This window comes from Pocillopora verrucosa, chromosome 6 (genome assembly GCF_036669915.1).
Source record: "Pocillopora verrucosa isolate sample1 chromosome 6, ASM3666991v2, whole genome shotgun sequence".
NCBI lineage: Eukaryota > Metazoa > Cnidaria > Anthozoa > Scleractinia > Pocilloporidae > Pocillopora > Pocillopora verrucosa.
The window spans coordinates 22467542-22493453 of NC_089317.1; the positions used below are offsets into that span (position 1 = coordinate 22467542).

General features: G+C 38.8%; 2 protein-coding genes across 3 annotated transcripts; both read right to left on the reverse strand.

The window, feature by feature from the left end:
• Positions 1-1709: 1709 nt before the first annotated feature.
• Positions 1710-11701, reverse strand: LOC131783591 (E3 ubiquitin-protein ligase CBL-B-B-like). 2 transcript variants are annotated; one of them, XM_059100358.2, is made up of 6 exons: positions 11583-11701; positions 9802-10760; positions 7565-7846; positions 6954-7091; positions 6159-6543; positions 1710-5319 (listed from the first exon to the last, which is right to left on the reverse strand). In XM_059100358.2, the coding sequence occupies exons 2-6, from the start codon at positions 10398-10400 to the stop codon at positions 3868-3870; spliced, it is 2856 nt and encodes a 951-aa protein (XP_058956341.2). In that variant the 5' UTR covers positions 10401-10760; positions 11583-11701; the 3' UTR covers positions 1710-3867. The 2 variants fall into 2 exon arrangements, with proteins under 2 accessions (XP_058956341.2, XP_058956340.2); XM_059100357.2 differs by lacking the exon at positions 11583-11701 and adding an exon at positions 11131-11313.
• A 697-nt stretch (positions 11702-12398) lies between these two features.
• On the reverse strand, positions 12399-25910 carry LOC131783555 (dynein axonemal assembly factor 8-like). Its single transcript, XM_066168721.1, has 14 exons — positions 25623-25910; positions 24382-24585; positions 23686-23819; positions 23200-23653; positions 22697-22761; positions 21437-22172; positions 20539-21334; positions 18393-20101; positions 17508-17697; positions 17033-17127; positions 16246-16593; positions 15473-15558; positions 14568-14637; positions 12399-13557 (listed from the first exon to the last, which is right to left on the reverse strand). The coding sequence occupies exons 1-14, from the start codon at positions 25803-25805 to the stop codon at positions 13480-13482; spliced, it is 5148 nt and encodes a 1715-aa protein (XP_066024818.1). The 5' UTR covers positions 25806-25910; the 3' UTR covers positions 12399-13479.
• Positions 25911-25912: the final 2 nt, after the last annotated feature.

Consider the following 25912-nt stretch of genomic DNA (forward strand, 5'->3'; position numbering starts at 1 on the left):
TTGTCATTGTATTATTCAATCAGATCCCAAAGCTCTACTCTCTGAGGAATCTCCAGGAGCCCAATAACTATTGTCTTAGAAATCTGGGGTTTCCAACCCTTGAATGTGTAACCACTTTACTCCCAAGATCTCAGCACAGTCTACTCTACATTCTGATATTTTAGCTCTGAGAATTTGGTGTAAAAGCAACAATATCATCATTTCCCTTTTCCTTTACTCTCATTACCTGTCTTGTTAATAGTGTATTGTAATTGTATGGATAAGTAAGTTCTTTGTCTCTTCCAGATGTGGATAACCATTGTTTTGATGACATCTTGTGGTAATATTTCATTTGTAGTGGAATCTTAGTTTGATGGACACAGTGCACTTAAAAAAAGATTGTAATATTAATTCTGGCAGTATGCCTAAGGCTGGTCTAGTGATATATTTGTACTTGCATGCTTCCATGAAGGTGTAGCTTTGCCTCAAGAAATGCTAATAGTAATAGCTAATGTTCAGGAAACATTTGTCAAGGAGGAAGTGGTGTGATGGGTTGCATTCTTTAGATGGCTCAGTTTCCAAGCCTGTCACACATCCAGTCTTTGTTCCCCCTTTGAGGAGGCCCTTCAGCTGGAGTGCTCTTTCCTGAACACAACAGCGCTTAAACACCAAGCCTGATTTGCCCATTTCCTGTTCTAGAATATTTACATATTCATTCTGAGTCTTTCATACACCCACTTATTCTTAAGACACAAAAAGATTTTCAAATTTACAAAGTCTTCCTAACACAACATTTTATTTTTAACTTAAAAGAGAGGCATAAACTTTGCAACACAACTACTCTAAAAATAGAGTGGGTTCCTGTGAAATATATTGGTATCTTTATAGCATTTAAATAGTTCTCCTAATATAGGCATTTACATTATCATGTGGTATATCTGTTCTATAACTGATTTGAAGTTTTCATTTACATAGCAATATATGCTAAAATATTCTTTATATTTCTATCATTTTACTAAGTGAGGTTCATTGACAAGGGAATTTACGTATAGAGATGCATGCAATTTTCAAAACTGATGAGCTAACACTTGCAAAAATCACAAGGAAATTTTTCTTTCCCTAGCTACTAGAAAAATGAACCAATACTTTCCTTCCAACTCATTTTTATTGTATTTGGCACTTGGAAATATTGATGTTTGAATAGGCTGGCTCATAGAGACAAAATGGATCTTGGTAATGTGAAACATTTCATACCAAATCACTGATCAGAAATATTCCAGTAAAGCCCTCTGATATATAGAGGGGTTAGGAAGGTAGTTATGTGTATGTCAGTGAAAATTGAAGATAAAGATTATTGGCTGATTAAATTCACTCAACTAAGCCCACCATTCAGTGGTCAATTCTGTCACTGAATTCAAGGCTTTCAACCATCACTGTAATTTTCTTCTGAGTGTCACCTTCCAAGTAAAAAATTGTCGCAGACCAAATTGGCTCTGGACAGATTAGCAATGATTATGTAATTCCCTACACTTCTCAGAACAACTATGTATTGTATGTAAATCTTTGTATCACATCTTTGAGTTTGTCTCTGCAGGTTTTCAATAATACACATTTCGTTATGACGAGTTTTGATCTCCTCAAGGTGACTATTTTGAACCGTGGTTTTTGGAATTATTTTTAATATCTTTTGCTTGGAGGTTTGATTCAGGAAGATCAAAGCTAACAAGATATAGTCATAATTGATTTATTTCAAAAAGAAAAAAACATTTTTCTATGGCAACAAAGTATTTGTCTTAAAGTGCTGCTTAACACAATGAAAAATTTTCAGGAAGGAGAATAAATAAGAAATCAGTTTCTAAATTCAATTCTATGATAAAAAAAGAGAATTATTGACCCAAAAAAAATTACTTCCCCCAAAAAATGTTTATTTAATTACCATATTCTAGACTAATACCCTTATGTTTACTTATTTGTCGCTCTTTTTTAAGTCTAGAAATTTGGATAATTCTAAAAATGTAATAATCTTTACAAGCTTGATTGTTTCCAAGCTTTTTTTTCTTGTGTTGCTTTATTTACAGGTCTGAATTCTGTTCACTTTTACAAATACTTTGGCAGTAAAAAACTGCCATTACCTGACCAGGCTTGTCTTTTTACATTCAATTTTGCAAAATCATTCAATGATTCATCCTTAAACCCTGAATTGTTGCATTGGTAATTATAAAATTGACAATTAACTTTTCCCATAGGGAATTGTAAATAGGACTTAAAACTATAGAGTATCACATTTACGTTAACACCCCAACAAAGCTTTAACAAAGACACAACAAGCCACAGGCTGACAACAAAGTTTCCCTTTATAGCTCTACAACCTGAATAGAAATGACAAAGAAGTGAGATGAAAAAAAAAAAAAAAAAAAAAAAAAAAAATTATTCCCCAATGTGGAAATAAAGGAATATTCATTTTCCATTAATTGCTGATTACCACTCTCTTTTCTGAACACATAACATGTACCAAATAAGTTTTGAAAAAGGACCTTTAATCTTGTTAGGACCACCAGCAAAATTCTGACAGCAATTTTTTCTCCTGACCAAAAAGTTAGCGAGTAACTGAAAGCTTTATTTACCCTTCAACTCCCAAAGTTAATAGATATATAACTTCTCTTTACTACATCTATACATTATCCAGCAAATATGTGGTGAGAATTGAAAAACACATCAGCAAGGTGTTTGATAAAACAGTGAATTCTCTTCACTTATCCAGAAGGAAACATATGGTGGGATTCCAACTTAAGTTTTGGGAGTTTAAGGGTTGATGAGAGTTGATTGATTATGACTTGAGAAAACTGGGTAATTACTGCTTCATAAGCTAAACAATTACTGTCATTCCCTACTATGATTAACCTACCACCAGGTCTGACTGATCAAGTCATTAATTAATCATGAAATGAATAAATTAAAAAAATCAACCTGTATTTGTAAATTGATGTTGTGTTGCCAACAATCTATAACCAGGTAATAGTTACAAGTTCAGATGCACCACGACCAAACATGAGTTCAAGAAAATTTGATTTTGGGAAATATTTTTAAAACCCTTTTACAGCTTAGCCAACTTGAGGAACAAGCTTGGTCAGTTTATAACCTGGCAAAAAGATTATACAAAATAATCTCTTTGAGAAAAAACATGTAAGCAATTCACAGAGGGGGAAAAAATGGACAATCCGGAGTGTGTAACACAAGCCAATCTCACCCGCTTCAAGAGCCAGTCAAAGCAAAAGACTAACATGACCTTGCCTGCTTTCTTAGTCAGCCAAGTAACAAGTCACTTTACATTTGTCCCTATTGGTGCTGTCTACTGTCTCATATATATTGCTGATTGCATTTTCTAACCTAACTTGTTGAGATGTTGTATTATGGAAGAATATCATTGGAAAGCAACCGATCAAAATTAGAAGTCCATAAAAAATAATGAAAAGGTTATCATGTTAAATGTCACAATTTTTTTCAATAGATAAACTGGGGTCAATTTAAATTGACTGATCAAGATTTTCACTGATTTGTCAGGCTGGGTTATAAAGAATTTCAAATTAGGGAAACTGCACAGATGTCAAAAAATTTCCTCTGTGGGAATTAATTCTTGTGGTGCACATTTCAAAGGTTTAGATTAATTACCTTAAAAACTTTAGTTACTTGAAAAACTAAACAACTAAAAACTTAAAATTAAAACCTGAAAAACTAAAAAATAAAAAACTACTTGATAGTTCATTATGTGGCTATGGTATCAAAATTCAACAAAACTCTCCTTTCTTTAGCAACTCTACAAGGGGAAAAACTCCAATTAATTCCAACTTTCTCAACATATTACATTACTATTCAACTGTAACCAAAAGTTCATAGCTTTCTTGTCCCTTGAGAGAACTCACGGAGAATCTTCCTTGCCAAAGCAAAGTTGTTATCAGCTACAATAAGGGCTCTAGTGATCTCCTCACGACTGTAGCCCTGTGCCTGCAGAATTGTAAAATCCTCTTCATAAAACTGCATAGCATCAAGGTTTGGATCTTCATCTGGCAATCTGGATCGTGTTGGTCTGTGTTCTCCCTTCCCTTCTAACTTATTTGGATCTAAACCCTGGGAACCATATGTTGGATTGCTGAAATTTTTTGCTTCTGCTCCAGCCCAGCTGTTTCGTGTAAGCAGGGCTGGGCGTAAAGTTCTATCATGGTGACTGTTTGAAGTGGGATTTCCGTTGCTCTCAAAGTCATTGGTTTGACCAGGATGTCTGCCATGGTCTCGACGAACATTTGAATAAGTGGGATCCTCAAGCACATCATCAGTGGATCTTGCCTTGGTGAACACCCTTGAAGGTAGAGTATTTTTGTCGCTATGAGCATGGGTTTTACGTGGCATCCCAGAATTATAGCTTTGTGAACGTGTTGGTGGCAATGCTACAACCAAAGGGCCTTTTACAAAATCATCATCGAACGGGGCATTTTTTGATTTACCATTCGATTCAAATGGGTCTTCAGCAAAAGGATCTGCAACTGATTGAAGGTCAGTGGTATTGTCCCTTAAACCATTCTCTTTGTTAGATTTCTCACCCCGTGAACGTTCTCTTTCAGCTATTATGGGCAGAGGAAAATCATATGAAGTTGCCTCTTCATTTGCACAAATTTCAGCCATCGTGGCTTCTCCTGGTCTGCTTCTTTCCCTGTCAGTAGACTCAGCTGCATCAGGATGAGGGTAAGTTAGCTGAGCATAATTTGTTTTATTCTGGTTTTGACCAAATGAGTCATGTGTGACATTTGCAGCAGCTATGTCTGCATATCCCAATGTATCCCTTCTGTTGCTTTCATGCTTAGATGTCTTAGTTCCTGGTTTATTCTCTTTATTTTCCACATTGGTCCCTCTGTGTTTATACCTCCTCTCTGGTACTGCAGGAGGACTGTCCTCATCTAAGGTTGATGGTGGCGGTGGTGGTGGTACTTTTCTTAACAGTGAAGGAGAGTTATGTGGTGAGCCACATGGAGAAACATGAGGAGAGTTGTGGGGTGACACATTAGGAGATGCACGTGGTGAGTTCCTTGGAGAGTTCCATGGAGAACTTAAAGGTGATGACCTTGAAGATGTCCCAGGAGAAGCAAATGGTGACACATGGGTGACTACAAGGGTTGGAGAGGTAGGTGACTGTGAGTTGAACTGGAGGTTTCGCCGCTGGGGCAAGGGCGGAGGGGCATCTTCAGATGACCGAGACTGCTCAGTGTTCTCCTGCTGTAAATGGGGATATCTTCCTTGTTGAGTACCATGAGGTCTAGAATCAATTGTGGAAACCCACTGACTAGGATCCTGAGGAAAGAAAAAATATTACCACTCAGGGTTAGCTTTTGAAATAGATTCAGTAGGTAAGTAACAGACAAAAAGATAAATGAATAGAGGGGGTAAATTTCTAAAAAAACTGTGGTGCTGCATCAGTGGAAGAGTATAACAGGTAATTTAGTATTAACAACTGAGTTGAAAATGTAAATTAGCCACCATAAAGAGTTTAATGGCTGACATTTTGGGCATTAGCCCTTTGTCAGAGTGATAAAGAGTCACACAGAAAAGTAGTCAAGTAGGCAAAGAGGATCTCTCAAGTGGAGAACAGGAGGGTAAAAGTGACAATCTCTTTTGCAATAATTAAACCGTGTACAGAGGCGAAGGAGGCGAGCGTGGCCTAGTGGTTAGGGCGCTGGACTTGCAAGCCGGAGGCCCCGGGTTCAGATCCTCCTTCCTGCCACTAGATGGATTTGTCTTCGGTGGCCCCGAACTCAACTCCTGCACGCTTTGTAAATAGCCAACTAGTTCGCCTCCTGCCAGTTGGGATTCTTATCATGTTATGTTAATTTGCTCTTTCATATTTGTTTGTAACGCACATTTGAACATATTCACATGGAATTTGCGCGATATAAATGTTTATAATTTAATTTAAGTTATTTGCATCTAATTTCTCCCAACTGTATCACCCCTTGAAACAAACATCAAGGTCATGAGAATAAAAAGAAATGTTCACAAACTCAAGAAGCTCTCAATTTTTAGGCAAATTTTCCTAACACATACCATAGAAAATGTATTTAGCAATTTAGGGAAAACTTGTGTACTGATGTTAGGGTGCACAGGGTTAATTATGCATTTTATAAATCTCAAACCTCCATGATTTCATCGTCTTCCCCATCCAAGTGATTCTCTTGGTTCTCTGCTGCTCTTACTGCCATTGTCTCCTCCTCAAGATGTGGTACAAATGGATCCACAACAATGGCCTGCATATCTTTGATTTCAGAACGGCAAAATGGACACCCTTCCCCCCCAGTTTCTTGCCACTGGTCTAAGCACATGTGACACATCAAATGACCACAGGGCTCCAAGCGCACATCTTTATTATTCTCCGCACAGATCTTGCAAAGCTGAAAGGTGGATCCCATCTCACAGTACAACTCATATTGCTCTTCAGTGACAGTGATGTGCTCATCAGGAGGGGTGATGAGATGATGGCTAACATCAGGGTTTTCTGAATTTCCATCGGGGTAAAGGTAGCTAAGGAAAATACAAAAAAAAAGAAAAGTTAAGTTTGAAATGTTAACTCTTTAACTGTTACTTTAATTTCTACACAATCTTTGTGATCAAAATCTCAAAGAAATATACTGCCAATGGAAATAGATTTTAATATAAAAGGGATTTCCTTGTGTTGATGATTAGACTTGAAAATTAGGAATTTCCAATATCATAAAGAACTTATGACTGCCAACAGATACTGAAGAGCTAGCAATTGTTAAGAATTGAAATGATCAAATCATACCCAAAATGCTAGGAAAAAATTTGTGCTGATAGAAGATTAAAATTGATTGCAAATGAGAGACTTCAGATATCAGGTCTGGATTTTTTTTTTGAAAGGTTGAAGTTTAAACATCTTAAGTTCTTCTAGGTGAGAATTCAGGAGCACTTACTAGCCCTCTCTAGCTCCATCAATAAGTGCCTGACAGAGTGACTTGTTCTGAGGAATGGTTTGAAGAATTGTATGCTCAGGTGTAACATATCCTATGGCCCACTGACCCAGTCTTGTACAACTTAACCTGAAAATGTAACTGTAGAAAAAGAAATCACAAGTCAAATTACAGGCTGGAACAACAACAACAGAAAAAAGATGCAAGTGGTAAATGAATCAGTTGCACAATACAGCTCTACACCAACTTTTAAATTGTTTTCTTTGATGGATATTTGCCCAAAGATACCATCCATTCCCTATAAAATGAAGACCCTTGAGTGTCCTCTTATCTAGTCTTATCAGTGTGCAAATTAATTTCTTATTCTGTAACAAAACTTTCCCTTTATTTATTGACTCCCAGGTAAAAACTTTCTTCAGGTATAGAATGGTCTAGTTTTCAGTCAAATGACGTAATTAACCCATTCACTTACCAGTTTAAACATTGTAATACCCATTGGTACACTAAGACTGTTTTCTTTAAGTTTTCATCAATGATGCTTTTGGTGGCAAAAATTCAAAGTTTCAATAGACTGCTTTGATACAATATTAACCCTTGATTGGAATAAAACAAACCTTCCAGGTTTATCCATGTGTTTACACAATCTTGCCTTCACTTCATCATAAGTCATAAAAGCACAGTAACCAGGGTGTGTCACGGCAAGGAGATTCCAGTTCTGAAGCAGATGCGACCATGGCTGAAACAATCTTGTAAAGACATCGTATTCAAATATGGAGATGTGGTCATTACATGTCAGATCTATTGTTGACTTTAAGGCCATTGCTTCCAAACCTGAGCTGATATGGTGTACTGTTTGGAGAGTTTGACGAAATTGCTTCCATGAAACCGTTGTTTTCCTGAAGAGAATGAAGAGTAATAAAATCCATTACCTTTCACAAAAAATTCACTAAAAATCTTGGTCTGCTCTCGAAGTTGGAGATTGTAGCTGTCATACCCCTCATCAATACTTGGATGTTAAGGTTACTCTCAACAATATTCCATTATGTTTTTTGCACAAAAAAATTTGCCTCTCCTTAGGGAATATCTTAGTTAAAAGCCTCACACACTTAGTCTGTGTTGAGTGATATTTTGCAGTCTGTTTTGATGTTCCTGGTGGTGATAACAAGTTATTCAGTTGAGTGCACTAGGTACATTTTGGTGTCAAAATATAAACGCTTGTCTAGTGAAGTAGAATCAAGAAAAAGGCATATTCCTTGCACAGATAGATTACCACTCAAGCTCAATTTCAAAATATCATCAATGATGCTTATTTGTTCACCTCATTGAACATAAATTCTATTGAATTATGCATCAAGACTAAACCATAAAGACAATGTGAGAACAGCTTGTTGGCCATGAAAAAACTCAACAAAATTCTACGTTTAGTTAGACATTTCATTGTCACATTACTTCCCGGAAGAGCTATTTAAATTCTTAATATAGGAATGCATGTCTAGTAATTCTTGGAGGATAACACAACATTTCAGAATAACTAGCTGTGAGATAACCGGTAATCAAAAACATGTTTTTCATTCCCATGTCAGGGCAGAACATAAACTCCAAAACACACACTTAGTGTTATCTACTTTTTAAAGCCTATATACATATGATCTACTCAAGACTTAAAAGCTATATTTCCCAAAAATCATATGCAGGTTATCTATTGATCCATTGACCTCAAAATCACTTTTAAGATCTGACAGTCACTTCTCAAAACCTAATTGTTACGTGCATATGTTCTAGTTTCCTTTAAAAAGAAAATTGTTGTTTCTCTTTCTACATCATAGTAGAGGCTTTTCCTGTGAAACCACAGAATCATACAGGCTATATCTGGGTACATTACCTTTCAAAGGCCATAATAACTATGAATTAACAAATTCTGAGCCACATCACGTATTGCAACTTAAGACTTATTGAAATTCATAAACAGTTGGTCCGGGTTTTTTCTTGCAACATACAGCTTTCCTTCAGCAAAGGAGAAAATAAAATTTCCTTGATCTCTTTTCAATTAGAGAAGGAAATAAAATATAAACACCACTTACAATTTCATTCGCTTCGCTACTTAAATGTTCAGCTATTTGTTCTCAATCAGAGCCGAGAGAAAATTTGAGTACGAGAACTAAAAACGCACCGGGTAGAGTACAGCAAATTAAGTTTAGGAATAATATTCTTAGGTCTATGATAGCAGTGATGCATAACCAAACAAATAGATTGGATATTTTTCAAGTAACATAGACAAGATGATACGATATTTAAAAGTTTCAGCTCGTCTGAAATGCATCTAACATCGCAATTTAAGTCAGATCTTTACGTGTTTCACCATGAATATATGACGAAAATTATGATGGTTTTCTTTGTATTTGTAAACACAGTTTCCAATGGACAATTAAGTTCTAAATTTACTTGGAAAGGGAAAAAAATTAAGGATGTTTTGGGTTTCTTGTATAGCCTTCTTGGAAAGCTCAAAGGACGCCATCGAAAGGAAAACGCGGTCTTTTCGTGATTTTAGAGTGAGGAATTAAAGGTGATATAATGCAAGATCTTTAAATTAAAAGTCGGGGGAAGCACGCAATTAATTAATAAACGTCAAGAAGTTATTTTTTCCCTTGTGATATGTTATAAAATTTGACGACACATTTTGGAAACGAAGCAAATAGTGGCCTGGCCACCCGCGCGAAGGGAGATTAACAAAAGCGAAGAACAAGATTTTGAAAACGAGCTGTCATGGTTGTGTATGTAGCGACCATTGATCACTTTCGTTTATCAAAACAATACATGAAGCCCAAGAAAATTAACTTAACATCAGACTTACCCAATCCCAAAATTCTTTCTCCAGAATTCGGCTGCATCGTATTTTGTGATCCTGAAGCCGTCTCCTATATAAGTTCCTTGAGGAAATATTGCCTTCACCTCGGCCAGCATGTGACTGAAAACTAAACTCAGCTTGGTCAAGCTGCGTCGATACGTGGAGTTTTCGTCGTACATTTTTTCTTTTCCATCTTTGAAAAGCTTGATGGCCAGCTTCGATTGCTTGATGAGGTTTTCTATGTAAATCCTAAAATACTCACAGTCGTTCAAAATGTGCATCCTATCCTCGTATTTCGAGATAATCAACTTCAAATGTTGGTAGGTATCGGGCAAAATATCTAAGATGTAAGGGGGGCTATTCTTCAACGACAGCCGTTGGTTTTGACAATGTTTCACCACTTTGTCCATCAGTTTCCACGTCTTCTCGATAGTTTTTCTGTCGATCTGCAAACGTGGAGTCACAGCATGAGTGAGGGCATCTTGTATTCGACTAAAAAACCGTGTTCCACGACTAGGAGGAGCAGCCATTTTGAGCCAGTTGCTCGACAATTTCCGTGTTCGACGATGTCTTTGGTCACGTGACGCCATCATACAGCCAATCATGACGGGTGATAGTTTTGTAAGTGTGATAATTTTCCTAATCTAACGTTTATTTCAAATATTTATCTTACTACTGCTCTTCCAGATGCTCTTCACTAGGTCGTAAACATAAAATTTGTCATACGGTCAAGCTTCCACCCCTATCCACTGTCGCTGATTTCAATAATCAATTCCTACGCAAATTGATGGAATAATCTATGAAAGCTGATCCTCTGTGACCGTGTCTGATTCCAGCCGGATACAGCAAACTTCTAAATATATACGCCTTCTTTCTTTGCGTGATGACGTAGCCGTCTGTACAGCTGCGTGCTTCCTTTCAAAAGTGAAACAGTTCCAGGATACTGGATTCTGTTTCCTGATTACCTATCAAACGAAAAAATAATCACCTCTCGGTTAAAAATCCTGCAAAATGTTATCACCTATGTGTAATATCAATCAAGCGATATAAACACTTGAAGTTCCTGACCTGTAAGTTTCACTCTCTTCAGAAAGAATTTTTTGGAAAAATTAGAGGAATAAATTTCCTGTCGGCGTGTCTTTCTATCAACAACTGAGGTCGTCCAAGCCTGCGACACCGGCCTGGACCTCCATCTTCAGGGCGGTAATTTAAAAAGTCCCCCGGGCGGGCGATCTGAATAATGTGATCGTCATGAAACAAATCAGTCTTACTTCGAAAGCGAAGATATACCCCATCACTTACCCTCTAATTCATAAACATATCGGCCCAACTTACCTGTACTGAATTCGGATTTCAAATTTCTGATCGGATAAATGGATCGTTTTAAAATTCTTTACAATCCTGAATACAGCGTTGTTTTACCGGTTTGCAGAATGATCAACTCTCTCTCACGGCTTCCTAGTCAACTCTAATACTTTAAGAGTGCTTAAGGCACCAATGAAAGGAAACAGAGATTGCCGTACAATCTAAATTCTCAAGGTTATCGAGGGAGTGTCGGATGCAATTATTTTCACACGTACTTTCTCGAATATGGGTAATGCAGTCAACACCATTATGGGCGGGCGTGTTTGCCGGTAAGCTGATCGCTTCGGACACTCCTCGCGCGACCGATCGCGCAGCCCACGCAAAACGACACTTCACTCCCAAATGATCGATACCGCGAATCGGTAAAACTGCTTTAAAAAGCTGTTTGAGGATATTGACAGCGTAAATTGTTATTTAAGTACCTGTGGTTATCCTAAACGCCAAGAAGCACTCTCTCTAACTGGTTACCCCGTTTCATGGTCACCTTTCGGTCATGGAGGCTTGAAAAACTTTTCGGCTTGCCTATGTTGTTTATCTTGAGACTTCCTAGTGCGTTTTACCGCTATCGTTCTCATATATATTCGAGATAAAGTTTATGCCTATTTTTGGAAATGCGGCGAGGAATTATCTATGGACAAATAAGCCTCAACATGATATTGCTAACACCACTTATTTATCTCGCAAAAGCAGGTCTAAATTCTTGGCAACGCATCTAAAGTCGGATCAAAAATGAAAGTAATCTTAGCGACTATAAAAATTTCCCTGCTTCATTGCCCCGTGTTCCCATGTCGCTGAAAGGTCACAACACTAATCACGTTCTAGAAAAATCACCGCAGCCGTTTTTAAGAGCCTTCAATGTAGATTATAGATTGTTATAAAAAAAAATGGTCAGTTGTTTTTCATCGTGGTTAAGTAGATAAATAAAAAATATAATAGTTTGTCTTTAATGTAAAGCAAGGCTAGCTGATATATTGATCGCTTATCGTCACGGTTATACATTGCGAGACAAACGATTAAGCTATGGATTTCAAAACGTTCCACTGATGTTCAAAATACTTACCAAAAATATCTCAGAATAGAACATAAAAAGGAATGTCTTTTATATTTAAATGGCACCAAGCAATATTTTTATTCTGGACAAACACGTAAGTACAGAACAATAATTCACTATCACTTGCGCTTGTAACAATAATTTTTCCAGAGAATAGTTCAGACTACGAAAGAAAGACGTCATAAACTTACCCGTTTTAGGTATTTATTTCAGTGTTTTTACAATTACGTCAAATGTACAAATGGTCAGGTATAAAAAGGGTAATCAATTTAACGCTGTCCGCTTCAAGTAGCAAAAGCATGAATTTAATAATTTAACTTATCAAAAGTTAAGTCTAATCCACGTAAACTTTTGAAACGGTTTCACACGCACAATGATAAATAAATTTCCTCTTTGAGAACAAGCGTGATTTTAAATAATTTAATTGAGGGTCGTGGGCACACTGCAGTTCCTTAATTCTTCAACAGACGCCTGGAAACCAACTGACCCGTAGAAGATAGAAGAAAACCGCAAGAATGTATCTTCGTCACTGTGGTAAAAAGTAAATTATCTACTCACAAAAGAACAGGAGACACTTTTCAAACTTTGCTCAAGTACAAGTCAAGAGCGTATAGGCATTTGAATGATCTAAAGTTGGAGACACCAGACTCACGTCAAACATAGCCAAAATCCGCCTCGTCACATAGGAATTGTACACACTAAAGGCAAACAATAGGCTGAAGAAGAAGATGTTTGGATACAGAGAGAGCTGAGACATACAGCAAAGAGAACACGCATTCACGTAATGTGAATGAAACATCAACATGTTTTGCCTGTTTCTCTGTACGGAAAAAGTCGGTGGGCGAGCGGTTGTTTACTTTGGCGAGGAAACTAACGCCTTACTTCACAACACGTAGCCATAAAAAAATTACATTTAGAGAAAAAACAAAAGGCAAAAGAAGTTCAGTTTCAGAGTTAACATCAAGGACTTCATGCAACGAATCCGCTCCACAATTAACCGGAAGTCTTTTACAAACCTCTTATATAAAGGAACAGTAATTCTAATTTGATCAACACCCGACTTCCACTGTTTCCAAATGGGCTTCATTTCAAAAGAAACACAAGGTAAAAGTGTAGATATCCGGACAATATTTTTAGGCTACGTCTTCATCTATTGTTCTCTAATATACAGAAAAATTGTCCGAGTTAGCATCAATTTTCCCACCGAAGTCATCCGTTCGTAGTAATCTGTACAATTTCCCTTGACCCAGTCTGTAAAAAGCAGGAGATTAGGATGCGTCCAGCTCTATCCGGGCTTTTCTGTTGGGAATCAGATGATCAAAGAAACATTCCACCAGGCGCTTAGCCTGTAAACATAAAAATACAAAGAACCATAGATTATGTCTTAGAGTTAATCATCCTACGAGAAACATAACTCGAGAGGTCTACGATAGCTAAGACTGATTTCCCTTCTAAAACAAGCGCCCAGTGGTTCTAGTCTTCGAAGAAAGAAAAACGTTTGTGAAACATAAGATTTGATTTAAATTGTTCAGTTCGTCATTTGAAATCGTCTCTAATCTTTTCCTTTCCAAGCCGTTCTTTTTCCTTCTTGGTTTATGTCAGCGTCTAATTGTTTTTTTTTTTTTTTATCCTACCAAAGTCTCTCTCAAGTTGAAGGTATTTTCGCACGTCGTAACTGAAATTAAAACGAAATATTGCAACGAAGCCCCCTAGTGGTTAGAGGAATTAAACAGATGGACAGATACACTTTCATTTGTCACGCCATACCCAATACACATTTAGTTTTCATTTTATACATACATATATATATATATATATATATATACACGTATAAATGTGGGGGTAGAGTCTACCTTGGCATAAAGTGCTCAATGCTGTGGTAGCAAAGCTGAGTATATATAAGTGAAAGAATCAAAGAGGACGCATCGATTCTCTGTTCTGAACAGAGAATCGATGCGTCCTCTTTGATTCTTTCACTTATATATATATATATTTTTTTTTTTTTTTTCTTGCAAGAACTTTGCATTTTTAACGATCACGATCCTGATCTTTCCTGCGTTTCATGTCGTATCTTTGGGATAATTTTTCCATGCAATCTAGAGGTAGAGTTTAAAATCACCCGGCCTTAACATACGTCAGAGAGGAAGACGAAACATCTATATTTCGATCGCAAACATGAATGACAGAAGTAATAACTCTCCCAGAAATACATGAAATGGCGTAATGTATCTAAAAGAGTTCAGTCAAACCCAAAGCTACTTCGTGGCATAAATCCATCTCTGTACACAAAATGGTAAAGTGATTATGAGGGAGTTGGTAAATTGTGGTACATTCTTGAAATTCTCTAAAAACAAACCTCTTTCAACGTCTTCCCTGCCAACATGAACTTTCCGGAATTTGCGTACAACGATTTCAGTTTCGGAGAGCTAGGAGTGACAACAGAAGAATGTTAGAGTTGAAAAAGTAAGATTGTCGTGATACCTGCATGTTAGTTCCACTAAACTGAAGAACGAAAAACGCGGAAAAAGATCATAAGATCATGATGTTATGATCTTCCTATTTGTCTTTGTGTACGTAAAGTAGATCCGAACACTATAGTGACACTTAAACTAAATAATATCAAGGTGAAGTATTTTAAGAATTACTAAGTTAGCTTGGAAAATGAAATGTGACAAATTTTGCCGTTAATGTCTCTCTACAAGCGATCTCAGAGTCAATTTATTTACACCTGACCTGACTTTACAAACTACAAATACATCCCGACAAATTGACATGTAGGAACATTGTCGAGGAAAAACTTCGCCGAGGCGAAGTTTGACACCGGAGAAGACGTCACAAGAGGACTTCCCAGTTTTTCCTGTTTTTTGCCTTTGACAGGTTTTCTTCGCTAATGAATACCACGAACACCATTTTCTTGACGGGTGCACTTAAATGAGAAGTGGGAAATGCACAAAACAGTTGACACCAAACAATATGATAGTCTGCCCTTGGGTAACTGGTGGGCAAGACGCCTCCACTGGTCAAGCCATCAAATTGATTTAAGAGAAAAATATTCTGTAAAAAAATCGATTCAAATTTTTGTTTGAAAGTTTTGGGAATGAAGAAACCAAAAAAGTAATTTCGAATTCTCTCAAATTGCCCAAAGATTATGTATGAGGAATAGACAAGAGGATTTGAGAGTTTTAATGAAAAAAAAATGTCTTGAAAATAGACTTGTTTGTGTTATTTTCTTACTTATCGACATCAAGAAGACATGCCTACCTGTCACACAAAGAGTCGTAACAGGTGACAGCACCGTCACGCAAGACAGCCATGACAAGACAGGGTGACTTGGAGAGTTGACCAGCCTGTAAAACGTAAGCTTCAGTATTGCCTAATCATTGAAACACAAAGTGAACACGTATCATAACTTAAAAGCACTCATCTCTATTTTTTCGTTTGAGCAAGCGAGGGCACAACAATTACCGACATTTTTAGGGGCATGGCAGCAAGCCATTTCCTATACACTCAATTCGGTATGCAAAAACTTCCTGTCACTTCAACATTGTAGACTGTACAACAAACTATCAGTCTTCAAGTCTACGTTTGATATACTCTTTAGATTTCGGAATTCTACTTATTTTAACCATCCTTAATATTAAATTTCTATCCACCCAAACATCAATATCCCAATAAGGATTTGAGGAGATGGATGAAAATTCATGGAACGCCAATTCTTGAAAAACATTTACAGTGTTATACTGCTGTACATCAGAGCCAATAATTCAGTCCAATCAATCGCTAAGATAGTCATACAGTTTGAAGTCCTAACTGAAGGAAATATTGAAAAACAAGGGATTTACAGCAAATTCAAATTTCAAAAGGCGAAAAGCAGGATGGCAAGTTAGGGTTAAGGTTAAAATGCCCTGGGATAAAAAGATAATATGATGCGCAAACATAAACCATGCACATGATCCAAACCGAGGGCACGGACAAAATTAAAAAAAGTTGACATAAAAAAGATAAGAATTATCAAGAATGACGAAAATTCCTACTAAATGATGAGGTTTCCAATCCTCGGGAAGGCAACCACTGTACAACTTAGCACAATCCGCTGCTTCAACCACTCCTAGGAGCACCATACGAAGCCCGATGAAGTGAAACCCTGCAGTCAACAAGGCCTCTATGACCTCAGCGTAACTGATGTTACCCCGCCGTCCTGTCTGAGCACGGCTAACCAACAGCTGTGGCAATAACAGCAAGCAGTTGATCTCCAGTAAAGAACTCGGCAGGAGGGTCATGCCCGGGCTGGTTTCCACCTTACTCTGCTCTTCTGTAGAGAGTTTCACGAGCGATCTATTGGCCGTCACGCTGAAAACTTCATCTAGAGCTAGACATGGAATCTAAAAGAAGAAGTCCAAGGGTAGTAAAATTGGCGCGTGCAACGTCGTGGTCTCACGGTTTGCACGTTGAACTCGATTTAGATTAAGAGTTAGTCTCGTTTACAGACTACACCCTTTAACACATGTAGGGAAGCGTAAAAGAGTCAGGCATTTGTTCTAGCTAGATACAAAGAAACTTGGAGAAAGATTAAGAGTCCTAGGAATTGTTTCAATCAGCCCTGTTCACGTTAAGTTAAGGAAAACCTCAGGTATCAAAAACTACAATATCATGAAAAGTACCCTTCGTAAAATTTTAACTTTTTTGAAACAATACGGATCGAAGGGGTGAATTTACCCATCATGCACTCGAGGTGTATGACTTCTGTTTCTGCTCGAACAGGGGGTATAGCAGAGTTTTGTAATCCCTAAAGGCCATGGTTTACTTTAGGAAAGAACATACCTCCTCAGCCTTGAGGTCAACGGAGGGGGAACAACAAACACCTTCAGGAAACAGAATCTTGATATCTCTGATCGCCTTCTCGTACGTTTCAGATCCTACGGCACACGATTAATAAATTAGCGAGGCCAGTTCCTTTACTTCAACCTCACAAACAACAGACACTCACTTGAAAGGTTAAAATCTTGCAGATATCTCCGAAGTTGCTTCGAGTATAGGATGGTCTTCCGAAGCAAGAATGTTTCCGATATTACATTTCGCTATGTCTGGCCTAATTGAACCGTGAATATCAACCTTTCACTGGCAGGGAGAGAAAACAAACCACGTTTTTTCCACAAAGAGGCGGAAAGACAGCACAACTAATTACAACACAGCACAAAGTACAACAAGAGACCATGAGCTGATGATCTCTCGAGGAAAGTAAATTAATTGATGAACACAGTATACCAAAGACTTGCCTAGTTTTTTAAGACCTTACCGTAAAAGCCATTTTTAATCGAATCCTCACCAAACGAACCCCTCAAATAGAACTGAGACTGTTTCTTTGCAGCACGAGCATCACTGGGACCGAGTACGTCAAGAAGGCGCCCGACAGCGTTCTCACGGTGAAGACATAGCACCACCGAAAGACCGGAAGTCATGTGACTTATGTGACGTTCTAGTTCTTCCTGAAATCATGCGATAGATTTTAAAAGTGATACGATAAGTTTGCACTCAGTATAAACAGGAAGAAAGCAGTAAGATTACAAACAGTTGGTCTTTTCCTGGATATGGAGCGAGTGCTGTAGGCGAGAAGAGATTGAGACGAGAAAAATTGACGAGACAGGTGTGTCGGGCAAATTTTTTTGTAATCCTAGCTCGGCGCCGTCAATCATTCGCTTTCTTTGCCCTCACGTTCGTTCGAGCGTAGGAGAAAACAAAACAGATTATGACAAGTCTAGAGCACATTTAAGTAAAGGGGACTATGGTCCGTTTGGTGCTGCAAACGAACCCCACGAGGAATCGAACCTCATGGGGACTAGAAATTTTTTCTTTGTTCCACGCTCGTGACAAGACGAGAAACATCCTTCTCTATTTCTTTACCGAGCTCTAAACTTACCATCTCTCTTATTCTATTTACAAACATGACACTACCGACATTTCTGATCCTAGCAGTATGCAGGACGCGTGTCATATGAACTTCGTAATAGACCTCGCTCACCGTAGAGTCTCTGTGGCTTAGTGGTAGAGCTTCGGAGCGCGGAGTCCGAAGATCTGAGGTTCGATTCCTCATGGGGACCAAGAATTTTATCTTTGTCCCACGTTCGTGACAAGACGAAAATCTTTTTTATTTCTTTACCGAGCTCAGTCTTGTTGACCTTACCTTCTCAGTCATTAGTGTGGAAACGTCTTTAGATGAAAGAGATATCATTTTCAAGGCAATCACAGAGAACCCTTCTTGACCCAATCTCTTTAACACCTTACCAAGGTGTTTACTTGCAGTTCGAGGCTTCAACACACACACTGTAGGTATGACGCAGGGCTTTTCTAGCAAACTCTGAACGACAGACGTGTCGGCGTAGCACAAAGTCTCCACACTGCTAAGAGACGTTTTCCCAGGAGACTTACCGAGACCCACTCGTCTGCTCCTTGCCTTCCTTTCGGCAGAAGAATCCCGCGTGTCCGCCTCGTTTAACGACTCACTACTTCCGCTGCAGAGACCGTTGATTACCCGACGAGGAGGGGGAAGAAGGTGAAGATTTCGCCGCGCGGACTGATCAGAAAAGAGCTCCCTGTCAAAGAAGATCACTGATAGCTGTCTACAGGCAAGTTCGGGTGTGCATGACATGAGTACGTCCAGGGGGGCGCTGTCGTTGGCAAGTTTTTGCTTTGACAAATCTGAATAAGAATCCAGAAAGCGCCTTAGCCGCACAAATGCGTTAACACCTCTGAGGGCTAGAACTAAAGCAGGACTGGATGTCAGAATCTTGAGACTTTTCTTCCACATTGTGTCTCCGATTTTACACGGCGTAAACTCCTTAGCGTGCTGCATGGACAACGAAGTGAGAAGCTTAAGCCCTAAGAGTTCAAAACCGCAGCTAAGATTTGACCCTTCCTGTGGTTCTTTAATGAGCAGAAGCTCGCTCAGAATCTTCCCTGCTGAGACAGTAGCTTTCTCTTTCCATAGAGTCACGACACAAACCTGCTCTAGTTCGGGATTGGAATGAAAAGCGTGCCTCAGCAGATCCACGGGATAAGCTGCAGGATCAGGGGTGACAGAAAAAGGTCCGCCAAGCTGCTTAAGCAAAGAATCACTGTAAGGAACGGCTAAAAAACACGATTGAGACACGTCGGAATGCGATACAGAGACAACGATTGATTCAATCACAGACAGTGAGTGGTGTAATGCATTTTCCCTTCTGAGTAACAGCACTGTGGAAGCTACTGGTGTTAAGGACTGATTATCACGCTCACGACAGAACAAGGAGAGCTGTTCCGGAGAGAGTCCAAGCCCGCTGAGACGCATTGCATTCAAATGAATGCGTTTAATGCCTTGAGTACAAAAACCAGTCTCAAAGCAAGCGCTTAAGACGTTCCCGAGGTATTTTACAGGCAGTGCTGGTGACACGAATAGGAATATGCTGGTTTCGGTGGAGGCTGTAAGGAAATAAGGCGGCGGTCTGAAGGTTCCGTGAAGTGAGCTCGTCAACAACTGGCTGTTGTGATTTTGAGCTCTTCCGGAGGAGGAATCTTTAGGTTTCTCGTCATATGTGACAAAACGTTCTCTACAACCAATGTTGATCACACCACTATCCGGGACACGGCCGCCAAACCAACGGGATAGTTCTGTAACAACACCTTGTGTACTTCGTGGGCACCAAAATAGATGGTCTTCCTTAGCCCCCCCATTGTACACGGCTCGTAATGAGTTGGGGTCTGTTCGTTGAGCTAATTTGGCATCTACAGGCCCCACCTCGTCTTGCCACTTTAAGATAGCATGGGGCCCACGTAATGCGAGAACCAGAACGAGCATTTGGGAACTGGTATAAACTCCATCCTGTAATAAGTCGTTTGGGAGGTGAAATCCATGCGCTGCGACAAAGAGTCCAAAGAAAAAACAAACAAACAAAAAAACCAAAACAAAACAAAACAAAAAAAGACGCGTAAGAATAAAAGAGAATGTCTTTCTAAGCAAGAAATCAATCGTTGTTGGTAGCAAAACGGATTTTGTTACACCGGTGAACTATGGTAACAATAGCGCCAATTTATAGTGTCACTGCTTACTTCGAATAAAGCCTATGGAAAAGATCCAAACCTTTAAACCACACCGAAACAAGCTTATCAAAAAATGATAACAATAAAAAACACACAAAGGTTTATGTTATGAGAGGGTTGCGAACTATATAACTGGTTTGAGTGCATGGTGATGGGTTAAGGAATACGTGACTTTTGATCACGGTAAGACGTTCAAAATTGTGGGAAAGTTGGGACAAAACGCTAATATGCTGCAGTAAAACACTATCACCTACCTGGTTTCTCCTCAAGCACTTCGTTCTGTGGGTACACCAATCTGATACCAGCAATGTCCAGAGCATTGCAGCGAGCGCGAATCAGCACATCGAGCAAGCAAAAGGGCTGGCGGAACACAGCAGAGTGCATAAGCATAAATGCATTGTGTATTTCTGGTCCTTGAAACAATCTCTCACCAGTTTTGTCGTCTACAGGTGCATCGTCCATCTCCATGGTCTGCCAAAAGAAGCCAGGTTTGGCTCCAAACACACGCCACATGGTCTCAGGATCAGGATTTACAGTCAACGATGTTGATAAATTCTTCTTGCTCATTTGCGTCTCTTTCAGATGTTGAGGCAAACAGGGCGTGTGCTCCAACAGGCGATTGTACACACTTTGAAGCGTATTTGTGGAGAGGAACTTACTTACTGCGTGCCTAAAAGAATTGTTCGCTTTCATTTTAAGTTTCCCGTTTGCGTGCTGCGCACTTAAAAAATCTCCATTCTCAGTTCGACTTATAATACCGACATCAACCTTCAGCTGTCCCTCGTGCCAACTTTGCTGCAAGCTAACAACATAGAATGGTGCTCCGCAGATCTCGGCATAGTCTGTAGTGTTCACAACGGGACTAACCAAACACGCAAGCCAAGCTATTAGGTGTGAGAAGCAGTGTGTATCCGAGCTGACAGCTCCTCTCACTCCCTGGCGAATAACACTCAGCTCACCACAGCTTGAAAGCTTGGCAGTCAGCAGGAGATATGATGCATCTGCATCAACGTTTGGTAGACTCTGCAAATGGTTTTCGTAAGAGGCTTCCTGAAAGGAAAGAGTACACATCTTAAAATAATGAAAAATACAGAATTTTCTAAAGCATGACTGAAAACACGGTTATGTGACTCCTTCAAGATGACAAGTTACCTCATGAAAGAGCACTGGTGTACAAGGAGCGACAGGGTGATGCTTGTGAGAAGACAGCTGTGGTTTCAAATTTTGTAAACTCTTATGAAGTCTTTGTCTTCTAGCTCTCTCTTCGTCAGTCAACACTTGCTTGTGTTTCACGTTGTTTTTCTTCATCTCGGTACCCACGGCTGAGCTTAAATCCTTTTTTACCTCGTTTTGGATACTCTGCAAAAGATCTCTCTTGATTGGAGAAGACATCTCACTCAAAATAGCACTGTCTCTCTCCTCAGGTGATGATAAATTATAGTCTTTTTCTGGTGTTGTGTCGTCTCCTGTAAAGACGCCATCATTTACAAGTCTGTCTGTATCTACTTGAGACGCAGCTCCTAAAGCATGCTTGACTGTGTATGTTCTTTGACCTGTAGACATGTCAGCTTTGTTAATCAAATCTAGCTTTTCATCTTGCATGGTGATTAATGTACCACGCTTTATCGCTGTCTGTCCACTTCGTTTCTCACTACAATTCACTTGCTGTGAAATTGGTTCGTCTGTGACTTTTTCGTTTGACATGTCATCCCTGTCGCTCTGCCCAGGTTTAATTTCGTCCAAAGCAATTTTCAGCCTCTCTGGTGGTTTCTTCTGAACAAAATTACCATTGTTCTGTCTTGAACACGACAGGGAAGCCTCTTTAGCTTTTCGTCTCTGATTCTGCCATGATTGATGGTCGTCATCTTCATCTGAGCTACTAGATGAACTTAAAGCACAGAGGTTAATGTTACACTACAGTTCTAAATTGAAGTGGAAAATTTCCTGGTCTAATGACAGGCATGCTAGATAGAAAGGCGTGGACTTGAGCCCTGCCATGGGTCATCTCAGTGTGTATTTAAGAAGGAAACTTCTTTTCCCCTCTTCCTTTAAATTTAACATTTCACCTCTCTTTCCATTAAAACCATTTTCCAGAAAACAGGTGATGCAAACAGCAAAACTTATTTGCCAACTTTGTCTCACTAATTTACACGGAAACGTACAGTAACAGGAAGAGAGAATTATGAATGACATCTAGGGAAGATAAGAGGTTAATATCAAGGAGAGGAACGATGATGCTCATCTCAGAAACAAATGCTGTTTTCCGGAGGAGGCAGTTACTCAGTTTTCTTTTTCATTACAAAAGGAGGCTTTAAATTAAGTACCATCACAGAAAAAACAGATGAGGTCTTTAGAACTCTTAAATTCAACACACAAAAAAACAATTGATTAAAGTTTTGGGCATCCACTTACTCTGACTGCCTGTCATTGCTGATTCCAAGTATTCTGCATATTGATGCAGGCAATGCTTGATTCCTCTGAAAAAAAATTATTTTAGCACGAGTTTAATGATATTGGATGCAAAAGTGTTAAATGAAATTCCCTTTGATCATAAATTCTATAATTTCACTTGTGGTTGATATTGTGGTTATATGGAAGTCATAGCACAAGTATAAATACAAAGCTCCAGGTCTGTATCGGTAATAATTGGTTTAATGTCCAACTGGTGTTTGAAATTGCTATTGGGGTTTGTTGAAGGTGATGCCGATTGATTGCTCAAAAACCTAAGTTCTAAGAAATTGCAATAAGTTAAATTTTCTCATGGAACTAGCCAAAATCTCACACAATGATCCTAAGAATCAGCATCATCAGCATTGTACAACATGCACTAACCCAAAAATAAAATCTTAGTTTGCTTTCACAGGCCAGTGCAACAGAAGGAAAGTGTCACAAATTTATGACATAAGCAGACTGACCTGAGGTGGAGCTTTTTCCTCCTGTTTTCTTAAATCTAAGAACACTGTGGTTTTAGATCCACGTGAAACAGAAGAATCTAAAGAAGCAGTGACTCCTTTAGATGTCACAGGTGGGCTACTCATTACTCCAACACTATGCACTGTATTTTTCTCTCTCCATGCTGGGCCCTTTGGATGATGATCAATGGGACTTAAAGGTATTGGTGCAGCATCATTCTGCTGCTTTTTACTCAGTTTAATCAACTCGTCCATGAGGTCTGTGCTATTATCAGCATTGTCACTGAAGTCACTGTCACTGAGAGTAGATGGAAACAGTGGAGGCACAGTAACTTCATTGGTGCGCTCAAGGTAATCACTAAGATTCAAGTGCTCTAGGAGGTCAAAACTTAGTTCAACTGTCTCCTGGTTATATTCATGGCTTGGATCAATTGGATCAGTTCCAGTGCTTCTGCTTCTGCTTCTGCTTCTGCTTCTAGATGATGTTACAGCATTGATTTCTGCTCATTTGGATTTCCATCATCAGTGTCTGTTGTTGTTTGAGTAGAGCTTGATGAGAATGACTTGTTTGGAAGAGTAGAAGGAAGAAGTGCTGGAGAACTGCTCAGAAATTCAATACTATCCTGAAAGAGACACCAAAGGTTAAGTTACTTTAATATGGGCCAGCAATATCTAAAAGGGGGTAAGTTTCCAAAGAAACTGTGGTGCTGCATTACTTGGGGGGGGGGGGGGGTTAAAGGGTATTGCAAAGTAATTTGGTTTTATCAACTGTGTTTAACTTGATAAATGTAAATTGACCCCAATAGAGAGTTTTTGAACTTAAGCTACATTTCAAGCATTAGCCCTTCATCAGAGCCCATGAGAAAGGGAAAACATTTGAAGCATCAGCTTTAGAAACTCTCTACAACTATCAACTTCCTGTAATATGTATAGCTGCCACACATTCAATGACAACGCCAAAAGATCTGTCTGCCTCGTGTAAGCAAAATGGAGGGAGAGAAAGAGAAATCTGATCTGAAGAAAGGAAACAACAACAACACCAAAAGTCAAACATTTGAAAGGCATTTATGTTGACTCTCACAACTTCTGCCAGCGTTTCAGGCCAGGAATGATAGCCAAAATTGTTATCATTGTGATTTCTAAAATTTTTGTTTTATCATAAATCATTGTTGTCAAACAACAAACCTGGTCACCATCTGAGGGTGATGAGGCATTTGACATTTGCCCTTCAGGGCTGACAAGGAACAGTCCACTGTCTGATGGACTTGCTGGATCAGTAGCATGATCAACCTTACCACTGGGGAAGTTTGTTTTGAAAGAAATACTTGGTGACAAAGGTCGTGCTTCTCTTGTGTACAAAAGGGGTTCTTCATCATCATCATCACTCTCCTTGAATAAAAATGCAACTTATGAATTAGGTTAAATAGCACTAACAAAGTGAATCATTCTATGTATGTGGCATGTACCTCTTACTGAGTAAGACAGACAATTAGTTGCACAATACCTTTTTTTCCCCCCCCCCCCCCCCCCAAAAAAAAAAAAACCTATGAGGTTCTGAAACTTATAAACAATGTTAGTATGATCTTTATTACATCTCTGGGTTCTAGAGGGGTAGATTTCAATGTAAACAAACTTTAAAATTTAAGGAGCCTTACTGTGGAATACTAAATTGACTAATAAAAGTGCACATACTATCTGAGAGATAAAATAATTATTTAAGTTTAGAGAAAGTATAAATCTAGTGGTGATCTATCACAATGCTGCAATCTTATTGGCTAAGCTTCTCACCATCTATTCCTTGATATTTAGTGAGTTTAATGAGTAGCCAAACAATGTGTGGTTGTAAACAAAATAAAACAAAAACATGAATCTCTCTTATTGCTAGGTTTTGAATTATTTGGTGATTTATACTTATTCAGTAAGATTATTCCCTCCGATTTCTATGAGTGATAATTGCTCACAATCTGCAAATTAACCCTTAGAGAGAAAGACGATTACAATTCTCAAAGTTATTTCTTCATGGAGGAATTCCTCAAGAGATCAGTCCCTCGAGTTACATTTTAGAGTTCCTCCCACAACGGGTGAGAAATCTGGGCCCGCCTTGTCTAGTGAAGTAATTATCAAGAGAACAAGAATATGACGCACATTGGGGAGGATTTACAGTTAGCGTATCATTGCACGACTTATTACCAACAAAAAATCCTGATAGTCTATGGAATCATTGACATTTTTGATGCCCTAACCGTAAAAAAGTACCATTCTGTCTCTACTGTTTTGCCGCTAGTAAGCTTGTTTAATGTTGCCTAAGCAACGAACGATAATTTTTTTCAATTTTTTGTTTCACCTTACATATCAAGACCTGGAATTTTTTCTTTAATTTTCCAAGACAAAGAGCTATTTTTACATTGAATTTACTTCTAATTTACCTCCGAGGAATTTTCCAATTCTAAGGTGGGAATACTGGCTTGAATATCGGCAAAAATATTTTCAAACACCGACTTGAGTTTACATGCACCAGCGCCTGCCTCAAAGTTTCCTGAATTCCTCACGGAAACTTCTTCCTCAAAGCTTTCGTCGCTACTGGAAGCAGACTCTTCTGGCTTCCACATGTTTTATCAAAGGCAGCACCCTAGCAGTCGGTCTATTTCCTAGAAAAAGCACAATGACACAAGAAAGGTTTCACAGCTTGGAAGAAGTCTGACGCCATTTTAGGCTC